The following is a 13,638-nucleotide window of genomic DNA, read 5'->3' as shown; positions in this document are numbered from 1 at the left end:
GTTCCCTCTGGGCTTTTGTTAGCTTCTTCTTTTTTCTCCAGCTGTAGGAGAAGGTGCTGACCACTTTTTTACAGACCCCCATCGCATGGTCAATTCTGCTGTCTTTCATTGCATTCTCTAGGATGACAAAAAAAAAAATACAATGGTTATCACACCATTTATTTTTGATTAACATAACTTTAATCAACAAATCATGCTGTGAAACAGAGTGTTTGAGTGAGATGATAGTGTGGGTCACATGAAATATGTTATCTATTAATAAAACCAATGAATGACATGTCACAGGTTATTGAGTGATTCCGAGGAAAATTACCACACATTATTTTCAGTTATGTAATTAGTATATTTTCCAATGTAATGCATTTACTAACTGTACTTCAGTAAAACTTTTAGGTCATTGTACTGTAGTGTTTCCATTTTCTGCTACTTTACTTCCACTCCACAACATTTAAGTAAAATATTAAGGTGACTTTTACCATAGTAATATTTGAACATATAGGGCCTACCCTTACTTTTGCTACAGTAGTGCTGTTTGATATTTTCTAATGTATTATTTAATAAATAACATCACACATGTCACACAGTCAGGAGGAAATAAAATTTCTCACCTGTGGCCAAGTGGAGTCTGTGCCCAAAGCACTGCAGCCTTATCCAGCCATTGAGTTCGGCTGCCAGCTTGACGTTTGAAGCGTTGTCTGTTGTTATACACACATGGTTCTCCTCCTTCAAGTCCCATGCAGCTATAGCTTGCTTCAAACCATCAGCAATATTTATCCCTGTGTGGTCATCAGGGAAAAATGCTGTCTGGAGACATTTTGTCTTCATGGTGAAATCTGCATCGATGTAATGCAGGGTGAGAGATATGTACGGCTCCATAGTGCAGCTTGACCACAGATCCGAAGTGGTGGCAAAATACTCGGCAGTGGAGACATCTTTTTCAACTTCAGCGCAACATTTATCATACAAAGCAGGCAGTGCAACTCTGCTGAAGTGTTTGCGGGATGGCAACACGTACCGCTCGTCCAAAGTCTTGACCAGTGTCTTGAACCCTGGGTTGCTAACTGTACTGATGGGGCACATGTCCTTAGCTAGCATTAATGTCACAGCCTCCTCCGGTGGGATATGGAGTGGCATTGTAAAGAGTGTCCTCAATGGAGGACTGTGTTGCGGTGGCTGAAGTTGATGCTCTTGCACTTTTTTGGGTCTTTTGCTCCGTCAATACTTTGTCACAGACCACTTTATGGCTGAACTTTAAATGGTTAAATACATTTGTCGTGTTGCCCTGGGGTGCAGACACGACGGCATGACAAACTTTGCAAACAATCTCTATCTGCTCCACGTCCGACGATTTGAAGCCAAAATGTCTCCAAATGACCGAACTTGTCCTACCTTTCTTTTCAACTAAAGGCTCAGGCTGCTTTTCTGCCATGTTGTCAATCGCTCGTACCACAATTGATCCACAAACTCACTGCTGCAGCTGCAGGCGACACAGGTGCGTTCACTGTGCTTTTACAGCGCAGTAATTTGTAATTAATTATCCCGACTCACTTTTCCTCTCATGCACACAATATTAGGAAAAAGCAACTTGTAAGGGGTAAGAAATGTAAACTCAAATGTACAAGTTTTAGTGTGACCTGCAGAGGTCCACAGATTTGGAATGAGCTTGAAAGCACTATAAAAATGTCTGTTTCTCTGTCGGGCTTTAAAAAGAGCTTAAGACAACAGCTGCTACTGAAATATGATCAATCTTAGAACCCTGTATGGTTGAGGTTTAAAAAGGCTTCTCTATACAAAATACATACTTCAAATAATTCTCACTGTTATTTCTCCATGTGCCATTGTCTACATGTCTACATGCATTTTTGTCAGAATTTTAGGATATTTAGAGTAATTTTATAAAGCTTCTCGAGTCTTAGGTTAGAGTTAGGTTGCAGAATGAAAATTGTATCTGTAAAATGTTGTTTTATTTCAATGTCTGGGCCCCTATTTACAAGCTTAGTATAGCTTATCAGGGTGTCCCATTTTCACACATGTGCTTGGAATCATGATTGTAACTGCATTTTCTTTTAATTGGCTTTTGTGAAATAAAGTGATGATGATGATGATGATGAGGTGTGAATCTTCATTTGCCTCACAAGCCCCCGGCTGAGCACCGCTGTGTTGGAGTTCTCCCCGATGGGCGAGAGGGTCGCCTCCATGCGACTGCAGGTCGCTGGGGGGAAGGCTCTGACTGTTGTTTGTGCGTAAGCACCGAACAGCAGCTCAGAATACCCGGCCTTCTTGGAGTCCTTGGGTGGTGTCCTGGAAGGGGCTCCACCTGGGGACTCCATAGTTTTTCTGGGGGACTTTAACGCTCACGTGGGTGACGATGGGGAAACTTGGAGGGGGGTGATTGGGATGAATGGCCCGCCCGATCTGAACCTGAATGGGGTTTTGTTATTGGACTTCTGTGCTAGTCATGGATTGGCCATAACAAACACCATGTTCGAGCATAGGGTGGCTCATAAGTGTACCTGGTACCAGGCCACCTTAGGCCGAAGGTTGATGATAGACTTTGTGGTCGTATCATCGGACCTTCGGCCATATGTCTTGGACACTCGGGTGAAGAGAGGAGCGGAGCTGTCAACTGATCACCACCTGGTGGTGAGTTGGATCAGGTGGCGGGGGAGGCTGCTGGACAGACCTGGGAAACCTAAACGGGTAGTGAGGGTGAACTGGGAAGGTCTGGCGGAGGCCCCGGTCCGTCAGGTCTTCAACTCACACCTCTGGAAGAACTTTTTGCTCATCCCGGGGGAGACTGGGGACATGGAATCCGAATGGACCATGTTCAGAGCCTCCATTGTAGAGGCAGCCGCTAAGAGCTGTAGTCAGACGGTCATCAGTGCCAGTCGGGGTGGCAACCCAAGGACCTGCTGGTGGACACCAGTGGTGAAGGAAGCCATCAAGCTGAAGAAGGAGGCCTTTTGGGCTTGGCTGGCCCAGGGGTCTCCTGAAATAGCAGACTGGTACGGGGGGCCAGGAGGGCTGCAGCTTTGGCGGTCGCTAAAGCAAAAACCCAGGTGTGGGAGGAGTTCGGTGAGGCTATGGAGAAGGACTTTCGGTTCGGCCTCAGGGAAGTTCTGGCAAACCATCCGGCGACTCAAAAAAGGGAAGCGGGCCTCAGCCCAGGCTGTTTTCAGTCAGGGAGGGGACCTGCTGAACCGGACTGGGGATATCATCGGGCGGTGGAAGGAACACTTTGAGGACCTCCTGAACCCAGCTAACACGTCCTCTGTAACTGAGGCAGAGTCTGAAGACTCGAGGGAAGACTCGTCCATATCCCTGGCAGAGGTCACTGAGGTAGTCAGGAAGCTCCCTAGTGGCAAGGCGCCAGGGGTGGATGAGATTCGCCCCGAGATGCTGAAGGCTCTGGACATTGTTGGGCTGTCATGGCTGACACGTCTTTTCAGTGTTGTGTGGAGGTCAGGGACGGTACCTCTGGAGTGGCAGACCGGGATGGTGGTTCCCATTTTCAAAAAGGGGGACCGGAGGGTGTGCTCCAATTATCGGGGTATCACACTGCTCAGCCTCCCTGGGAAAGTTTATTCCAGGGTGCTGGAAAAGAGGGTCTGTCCGATCATCGAACCTCTGATTCAGGAGGAACGATGCGGATTCCGTCCTGGCCGTGGAACAGTGGATCAGCTCTTCACCCTTGCAGGCTTGCTGGGGGGGTCATGGGAGTTTGCCCATCCAGTCTTCATGTGTTTTGTGGACTTGGAGAAGGCTTACGACCGGGTCCCCCGGGGAGTACTGTGGGGGGTACTGAGGGAGTATAGGGTACCGGGGCCATTGGTACGAGCTATCTGGTCCTTGTACGACCAAAGTGAGAGTTGTGTCCGTATACTCGGCACAAAGTCGAATACATTTCCAGTGTTGGACTCCGCCAGGGCTGCCCCTTGTTTCCGATCCTGTTTGTGATATTCATGGACAGCATCTCAAGGCGCAGCCATGGTGAGGAGAGTGTCCGGTATGGGAACCTCAGAATTGCGTCTTTGCTTTTTGCGGATGACGTGGTTCTGTTGTCTTCCTCAGCCCCTGACCTCCAGCAGGCATTGGGGCGGTTCGCAGCCGAGTGTGACACGGTCGGGATGAGGGTCAGCACCTCTAAGTCTGAGGCCATGGTTCTCTGCCGGAAAACGGTGGAATGCCCCCTCCGGTTGCGGAGTGAGCTCCTGACCCAAGTGAAGGAGTTTAAGTATCTCGGGGTCTTGTTCACGAGTGATGGGAGAATGGAGCATGAGGTGGACAGACGGCTTGGTGCGGTGTCTGCAGTATTGCAGGCGTCGATTTACCGGTCCATCTATGTTCCAACCCTCACCTATGGTCACGAGCTGTGGGTAGTGACCGAAAGAACGAGATTGCGGATACAAGCTGCGGAAATGAGTTTTCTCCGTAGGGTGGCTGGGCTCAGCCTTAGGAATAGGGTGAGAAGCTCAGACATCCAGAGGGAGCTCGGAGTAGAGCCGCTGCTCCTTCGCGTCGAGAGGAGCCAGTTGAGGTGGTTTGGGCATCTGAACAGGATGCCTCCTGGGTGCCTCCCCATGGAGGTTTTCCGGGCACGTCCCACTGGGAGGAGACCCCGGGACAGACCCAGAACCCGCTGGAGAGATTACATATCTCATCTGGCCTGGGAACGCCTCGGGATCCTCCCGGAGGAGCTGGAAAGTGTTGCTGGGGAGAAGGAGGTCTGGAGCTCCCTACTGAATATGCTGCCACCGCGACCCCAGATAAGCAGAGGAAGATGAAGATGAAGCAGTCTACAAAATAAAAGCTGCATCTTTTCAATACATAAACATTACAAAACCAAAGCATTTATCCATCTGCAGTGCCTTACACATTTGTTGTAATCTACAATAATATTGTTTTCATATGGCAGCTTCAAGATAAGGCATTTAGGGACTCTGCTTGTGAGGCAGAAGCCACGGTCAGCGTAGGTCTCGTCCAGTTCGTGCTTCCCAGCAAGTTCCTAAAATGCCCACATGTCAAAGTATGGGAGCAACGTCGCAACGTAATTTTATTGTCCAGCTGAGGCCAGACAATCAACAATCAGCATAAGCTGCAGACTCTTGATTATGCTCTGTCTCTGCATCGATGCAGAATCTTCCACGTCTGCATCGCGATGCATCTTATAATCGAGAAATTTCGACGCCTCTACTAAATAATAGTAATTAGTTACTAAAACATTTACATGTTCTTCGTAAGAAGTCCTTGCTGCTTTTATAGTTTATAGCTAGCAAGTCCTCGGCGGTCCTCACATTCTCACCTTCTGACAGATTTCTGTATTTCTGTGTGTTTTGTCTCAAAGTGACGGCTCAAGTTGTAGTGTTTTAATGCGACCACGTTTGTTGCAAACAAACAACTTTACAGCTGACCTCATCCGTGACTTATTAAACACTTTACATTTGGCATTAACCTTATGCTTTTTAGTGCCCATTTGTGGCAGGTGACTCCAGTTTGTACCTCCATCAACTGCGTTGCACAAACAAAATGGAGATCCCCACTCAGATTACGCTGTGACTTCAAACAATCGTTCATGTCAAACAACTGTATCAGGAGGAAACACACTCACACAAATGTTTTAAAATAAAAGCCAATTTAGGTCCTTTCATTCAATGCTTTTTACATTAATGAGTAAAATGGTGTGGATTGTCATTGACCTCGCGGGGCAGACAGAATGGACAGGGCCAGAACGGGCCCCGCAGGCTGTACAATGCCGACATCTGGCTTTGGCTCTTCTGAAACATGTTAACAATTCCTCATCCAAACTTCTGACCAGTTAGCAAAAGGCTTTCAACCCCGACCTTTAGGTCTCGTGAAACGTGAGTTTTCCTGTGAAACCCTATCTACAAGATCAGGCCTCTAGAGTTTGATGAAGTTGTTTACACAGTAGTAGTTCTTGGTTACAAGACATAATGAGATCCATGGAGAGTGAAGAAATCTGATAAAAACACATTACACAGAGTCGAACAGTTCACGTAGTTAGTTCTGGAGATGAATGCACAAAGTGTGTCTTTAGGTCAGGTAACTGTAAATGTAAAAGACTCTCCAGTTCAGGTTACATGTTAATGTAGTGACAGTGCTTTTCTCAGGTATTACTCCTATTTGCCAGTTATACAATCTGCTCATTTAAATCATTGAGTTTTTGACAACATTAATGGATGATGAATTAAATCTAACATATATAACTCTTGATGGGCATGTGGAAGTGGAAAAATACAGATATCTTTACTTTGTGATTATGTTCACAGTATATATTCTGATAATCTGCAGTAATTCTACTATTGTGTATCTCATCTGGATTCACCAAAACCTCCATGAGCCTATGTACATTTTTATCGCAGCTCTGTTGGTCAACTCTGTTCTTTTCAGCACGGCCATCTACCCAAAGCTTCTGATCGACTTTTTATCTGAGAAACAGATCATATCATATTCAGCCTGTCTCTTGCAGTTTCATATATTTTACTCTTTAGGTGGTTCAGAGTTCTTACTGTTGGCAGCCATGGCCTATGACAGGTATGTGTCTATATGTAAACCTCTGCAATATGCAGCTATAATGAGGAAAACAACTGTCAGTATTATCCTGGTCTTCGCTTGGATTCTGCCTGCCTCTCAGCTCGCTGTGCCAACTGCATTGAGTGCCAGAGAAAAAATCTGTGCCTTTATTTTAAATGGAATTTTTTGCAATAATACAGTTTACAAACTTCAGTGTGTAATCTCGGGGGCACGTCTTATACGAGATATGATCATCTTGCTAAATGTTGCACTTCTCCCTGTGCTCTTCATACTATTCACATACACCAGGATACTTATAATATCCTATCGTAGTAGTAGTGAAGTCAGGAGAAAAGCTGCTCAGACCTGTTTACCACACTTGATCGTTTTGATAAACTTTTCATGTTTGTGTGCATATGATGTCATTATAATTGGATTGGAGTCGGATTTTCCAAAAATTGTTCGTTTCATAATGACTTTACAAATAATATTGTATCATCCTCTCTTTAATCCAATCATATATGGACTAAAAATGAAAGAAATTTCTAAACATCTCAAGAGGTTGGTCTGCCCTGCCAAAATGAACTTATGTATCAACACAGATAACTGATTAGGTAATTCCTCTGATCCTTGTTTGTTTAATGTATGAAATTGTTTCTCTGACTGATACACAGTAAAGCGTAATATCAGCATGAACAATGTAATATGTAATGACTGATCAATCTGTTGACGCTCTACATTTTCTAACTTGGTCTTTTGATACTGTTACAACAAAGCCACTACAGGGCTGTAGCTTCCACTGACATACCAGCATCCTGACTGAGGATTTCCCTTCATGGCGGGCACAGAAAGACACATTTTTCTTGGATGATACTGTGCTCCTCATAATGAACAAAGTGAAAGAAAAGAAAAATAAACTACTACTGTCAATAATCCTAAATATAAAACAGAAATGTACAAATAAAAGTTAAAGTTAGTTAACAGTAAATATCTGTTGTTAAATGAAAAGAACTGTACAGTTGTTAAACGTATGTTGTCACAACTGAAGGATAAATGGGAATTGAAATGATAATTTGACGATTTCTGAGCCGAGAAAAATCAGTGAAGGATAGGGCTGTCACTTCAGCAGTGTACGCAACATGAATAACATACAAAATACTGAGACTATGGTTCACACCTGTACAGTAGTGTGCTCATAACTGTCTGCTGTTGTTGGAACTGATATGATAAACTATCATTAGTTACAGTATCTGCGCTATCAGTTGGTACCAAAACTGTTGTTGCAACTCCTGGTGAGTTCAATGACCCCTACTTGGCAAAACCTTGAGAGACTATAAACCATAAGTTCATTTTGTGTAAACATATCTGATTAACAGGGAAATAATTACTTCTTTGTTGTGTATATAACAAATATTCTTGTGAAAGTCTTGAAGCCAGGTAGAATTTATTGATCTGCTTACTGACTAATAATAGGTGTGAATCTTCATTTGCCTCACGATTCGATTACGATTCAGCTGTCAACGATTCGAATGCAAAACTATTCTCGATACCTCTCCACGCATCTCAGTGTATGGCATCCTCAATGATCTTTATTACTGCACATGACTACTTTTCTTACTTTTTTATTCAGAAAGTCCTTCCAATAATCAGACTACAGCAGTCTACAAAAGAAAAGCTGCATCTTTTCAATTCATAAACATTACAAAACCAAAGCATTTATCCATCTGCAGTGCCTTATACATTTGTTGTAATCTACAATAATATTGTTTTCACATGTCAGCTTCAAGATAAGGCATTTAGGGACTCTGCTGCACACACCTCTCTCAGAGTTGGACGGCAAAGTTGACAGCGCCTCCACAGATCTTAGCTGATTATCTGGGCTTTCTGTAACAGTTATTATTTATGGCTGCAGACATTAGCTTCAGGTGAAAATGGCTAACGTGATTAGTAAGCGATGTGAGGCAGAAGCCACGGTCAGTGTGGGTCTCGTCCAGTTCATGCTTCCCAGCAAGTTCCTAAAATCCAACATGTGTCCCGAGATGTCCATTTAAAAAAATACTGTTTTTTTTTTTTTTTACCACTTGCAGATGATCTCTGCCTCCCTCCAACATCCCTCCTACATAATGAACGTTAGCCTAGTGTCCACCCACATGTCAAAGCATGGGAGCAACGTCGCAACGTAATTTTATTGTCCAGCTGAGGCCAGACAATCAACAATCAGCATAAGCTGCAGACTCTTGGTTATGCTCTGTCTCTGCATCGATGCAGAATCTTTTAATGCGACCACATTTGTTGCAAACAAACAACTTTACAGCCGACCTCATCCGTGACTTATTAAACACTTTACATTTGGCATTAACCTTATGCTTTTTAGTGCCCATTTGTGGCAGGTGACTCCAGTTTGTACCTCCATCAACTGCGTTGCACAAACAAAATGGAGATCCCCACTCAGATTACGCTGTGACTTCAAACATCGTTCATGTCAAACAACTGTATCAGGAGGAAACACACTCACACAAATGTTTTAAAATGAAAGCCAATTTAGGTCCTTTCGTTCAATGCTTTTTACATTAATGAGTAAAATGGTGTGGATTGTCATTGACCTCGCGGGGCAGACAGAATGGACAGGGCCAGAACGGGCCCCGCAGGCTGTACAATGCCGACATCTGGCTTTGGCTCTTCTGAAACATGTTAACAATTCCTCATCCAAACTTCTGACCAGTTAGCAAAAGGCTTTCAACCCCGACCTTTAGGTCCTGTGAAACGTGAGTTTTCCTGTGAAACCCTATCTACAAGATCAGGCCTTTAGAGTTTGATGAAGTTGTTTACACAGTAGTAGTTCCTGGTTACAAGACATAATGAGATCCATGGAGAGTGAAGAAATCTGATAAAAACACATTACACAGAGTCGAACAGTTCACGTAGTTAGTTCTGGAGATGAATGCACAAAGTGTGTCTTTAGGTCAGGTAACTGTAAATGTAAAAGACTCTCCAGTTCAGGTTACATGTTAATGCAGTGACAGTGCTTTTCTCAGGTATTACTCCTATTTGCCAGTTATACAATCTGCTCATTTAAATCATTGAGTTTTTGACAACATTAATGGATGATGAATTAAATCTAACATATATAACTCTTGGTGGGCATGTGGAAGTGGAAAAATACAGATATCTTTACTTTGTGATTATGTTCACAGTATATATTCTGATAATCTGCAGTAATTCTACTATTGTGTATCTCATCTGGATTCACCAAAACCTCCATGAGCCTATGTACATTTTTATCGCAGCTCTGTTGGTCAACTCTGTTCTTTTCAGCACGGCCATCTACCCAAAGCTTCTGATCGACTTTTTATCTGAGAAACAGATCATATCATATTCAGCCTGTCTCTTGCAGTTTCAGTTTTTTTACTCATTAGGTGGTTCAGAGTTCTTACTGTTGGCAGCCATGGCCTATGACAGGTATGTGTCTATATGTAAACCTCTGCAATATGCAGCTATAATGAGGAAAACAACTGTCAGTATTATCCTGGTCTTCGCTTGGATTCTGCCTGCCTTTCAGGTCGCTGTGGCAGCTGCATTGGATGCCAGAGAAAAAATCTGTGCCTTTATTTTAAATGGAATTTTTTGCAATAATACAGTTTACAAACTTCAATGTGTAATCTCGGGGGCACGTCTTATACGAGATATGATCATCTTTCTAAATGTTGCAGTTCTCCCTGTGCTCTTCATACTATTCACATACACCAGGATACTTATAATATCCTATCGTAGTAGTAGTGAAGTCAGGAGAAAAGCTGCTCAGACCTGTTTACCACACTTGATCGTTTTGATAAACTTTTCATGTCTGTCTGTATATGATGTCATTATAATTGAATTGGAGTCGGATTTTCCAAAAATTGTTCGTTTCATAATGACTTTACAAATAATATTGTATCATCCTCTCTTTAATCCAATCATATATGGACTAAAAATGAAAGAAATTTCTAAACATCTCAAGAGGTTGGTCTGCCCTGCCAGAATGAACTATGTCAACACAGATAACTGATTAGGTAATTCCTCTGATCCTTGTTTGTTTAATGTATGAAATTGTTTCTCTGACTGATACACAGTAAAGCGTAATATCAGCATGAACAATGTAATATGTAATGACTGATCAATCTGTTGACGCTCTACATTTTCTAACTTGGTCTTTTGATACTGTTACAACAAAGCCACTACAGGGCTGTAGCTTCCACTGACATACCAGCATCCTGACTGAGGATTTCCCTTCATGGCGGGCACAGAAAGACATTTTTCTTGGATGATACTGTGCTCCTCATAATGAACAAAGTGAAAGAAAAGAAAAATAAACTACTACTGTCAATAATCCTAAATATAACACAGAAATGTACAAATAAAAGTTAAAGTTAGTTCACAGTAAATATCTGTTCTTAAATGAAAATAACTGTACAGTTGTTAAACATATGTTGTCACAACTGAAGGATAAATGGGAATTGAAATGATAATTTGACGATTTCTGAGCCAAGAAAAATCAGTGAAGGATAGGGCTGTCACCTCAGCAGTGTACGCAACATGAATAACATACAAAATACTGAGACTATGGTTCACTCCTGTACAGTAGTGTGCTCATAACTGTCTGCTGTTGTTGGAACTGATATGATAAACTATCATTAGTTACAGTATCTGCGCTATCAGTTGGTACCAAAACTGTTGTTGCAACTCCTGGTGAGTTCAATGACCCCTACTTGGCAAAACCTTGAGAGACTATAAGCCATAAGTTCATTTTGTGTAAACATATCTGATATAGTACTACTGGTACTTTTAACAGGGAAATAATTACTTCTTTGTTGTGTATATAACAAATATTCTTGTGAAAGTCTTGAAGCCAGGTAGAATTTATTGATCTGCTTACTGACTAATAATAGGTATGAATCTTCATTTGCCTCACGATTCGATTACGATTCAGCTGTCAACGATTCGAATGCAAAACTATTCTCGATACTCTCCACGCATCTCAGTGTATGGCATCCTCAATGATCTTTATTACTGCACATTGACTACTTTTCTTACTTTTTTATTCAGAAAGTCCTTCCAATAATCAGACTACAGCAGTCTACAAAAGAAAAGCTGCATTTTTTCAATACATAAACTGTGGTTTTTTGGTCTTTGTTTGGTTTTATTTTGGTTTTATTTTGGTTGGACTTCCCGTTTGGTTCCTCCCCCTGAATCAGCCTCGGTGAGTCAGAACTCCGCTAGCTCCCCTGTGTTAGCTTCCCCTTTTTATTCCCCTGTTAGAGAGCCGTTTGTGCCTCCACCTGAGTTTTTCGCCGGTGAGATTGGTTCAGCCGGTAGTTTTGTGTTAAAGTGTTCACTTGTGTTTGATCAACAACCCCTTAGTTATCCTTCTGATTGTTCTAAGATCGCTTATGTGATAAACCTTCTCCGAGGCAGGGCATCACAGTGGGCTATGAGTTTGTGGGAGAAAAATTCCCCGTGTTTGGTGTCTTTTTCAGCCTTCTCCCAGGAACTCCTTCGGGTGTTTGATCATCCTCTTAAGGGTCAGGAGGCTGCTAAAAGACTATTTTCTCTCTCCCAGGGCTTGCAGTCAGTTGCTAGTTTTTCTATTGAGTTTCGAATCACAGCTTCAGAGAGTGGTTGGGGGGAACAAGAACTTAAGGGGATCTTTTTACGTAGTCTCTCAGAGGAGCTTAAAGATTAACTTGCCACTCGTGACGAGCCCGAATCTCTAGAGGCTCTGATCACTTTAGCTATCCGCATAGATAATAGGATGAGAGAGAGACAGAGAGAGAAGAGGCAGACCAAGTCCCGTTCCCTAGCCTCCCCCTCAGGTCAATTGCCAGCTTACTCTCCTCCACTTCCCAAAGTTAAAGTCTCTCCACCTAAATCCCCTGCTGACGAACCCATGCAAATAGGTCGTGCCAAATTAAGCCCCAGCGAGCGACAGCGCAGAATGTCTTGTAAACTCTGTATTTACTGTGGTCAGGCCGGCCATTTTCTAGTTGCCTGTCCTCTTGTGCCAAAAGACGAGGCTTACTAATGGCGGAGAGCGCGTCAGTAAGCCAGACCTCTTCCTCCTCGAGCTCTCCATCTCGCATAGTGGTTCCTGCCTGTCTTCTGTGGGAACGCAATTCGTTACCCCTTCGAGTTCTTGTTGATTCCGGTGCAGACGACAATTTTATTCAAGACGAACTCGCTCGTCAAACGCACCTGCCGCTTGTTCTTTTAGAGACTCCCAAAGTCGTTACAGCCCTAGATGGTCGCGTCATTGCCGAGGTAACTCACCGTACGGTTCCCCTCACGTTGATTATCTCTGGTAATCATCGTGAGGACCTATCTTTTTTTGTCATTCCTTCTCCCCAGTCACCTATAGTCCTCGGTCTTCCCTGGCTAAAGCTCCACAACCTCCAAATTAATTGGCAGACAGCCTCCATCTCCAACTGGAGCACACACTGCCATTCTCACTGCCTCCGTTCGGCTAATCCTCCCTCCGCTCGCTCCTTTGTCGCTCCCAGTTCCCCAGATTTGGCTAGCGTCCCTAGTGAGTACCACGATCTTGCACTGGTTTTCAGCAAGGACTTGGCTGTTTCTCTGCCTCTGCACCGTCCCTATGACTGTGCTATAGACCTGCTCCCTGGCGCCCCTCTCCCTAGTAGCCGGCTTTACAACTTGTCCCAACCTGAGAGGGAGACTATGGAGAAGTACATCCAAGAGTCTTTAGCCACCGGTCTCATTCGTCCTTCATCCTCCCCGCTTGGTGCTGGATTATTCTTTGTTAAAAAAAAAGATTCCACCCTTCGCCCTTGCATTGATTTCCGTGGTCTTAATGACATAACTGTTAAGAACAAATACTCCCTTCCCCTCATTGACCCTTCATTCGAGCCCTTGTGCTGCGCTAAAATGTTCACTAAACTCGACCTTCGTAACGCTTATCACCTGATCCGCATCAAGCAGGGGGACGAATGGAAGACCGCGTTTAACACCCCACTAGGCAATTTTGAGTACCAGGTCAGGCCTTTTGCTCTTACTAATGCCCCTGCGGTGTTCCAGGCCCTTCAAGACATGTTGAACCGGTTCATGTTCGTCTAC

At 43.6% G+C, this 13,638-nt stretch overlaps 2 protein-coding genes across 2 annotated transcripts; both read left to right on the top strand.

The window, feature by feature from the left end:
• Positions 1-6,193: 6,193 nt before the first annotated feature.
• Positions 6,194-7,141, top strand: LOC141002051 (olfactory receptor 11A1-like). The gene has a single exon (XM_073473211.1). It carries the CDS (start codon positions 6,194-6,196, stop codon positions 7,139-7,141), a length of 948 nt encoding a protein of 315 aa, XP_073329312.1.
• Positions 7,142-9,631: 2,490 nt separating this feature from the next.
• LOC141002050 (olfactory receptor 6N2-like) lies at positions 9,632-10,576 on the top strand. The gene has a single exon (XM_073473209.1). It carries the CDS (start codon positions 9,632-9,634, stop codon positions 10,574-10,576), a length of 945 nt encoding a protein of 314 aa, XP_073329310.1.
• Positions 10,577-13,638: the final 3,062 nt, after the last annotated feature.

Source organism: Pagrus major, chromosome 9 (assembly GCF_040436345.1).
Source record: "Pagrus major chromosome 9, Pma_NU_1.0".
Classification (NCBI taxonomy): Eukaryota; Metazoa; Chordata; class Actinopteri; order Spariformes; family Sparidae; genus Pagrus; species Pagrus major.
Note: the sequence above shows the minus strand (reverse complement) of the source record. Positions and strands in the feature narration are given on the sequence as shown.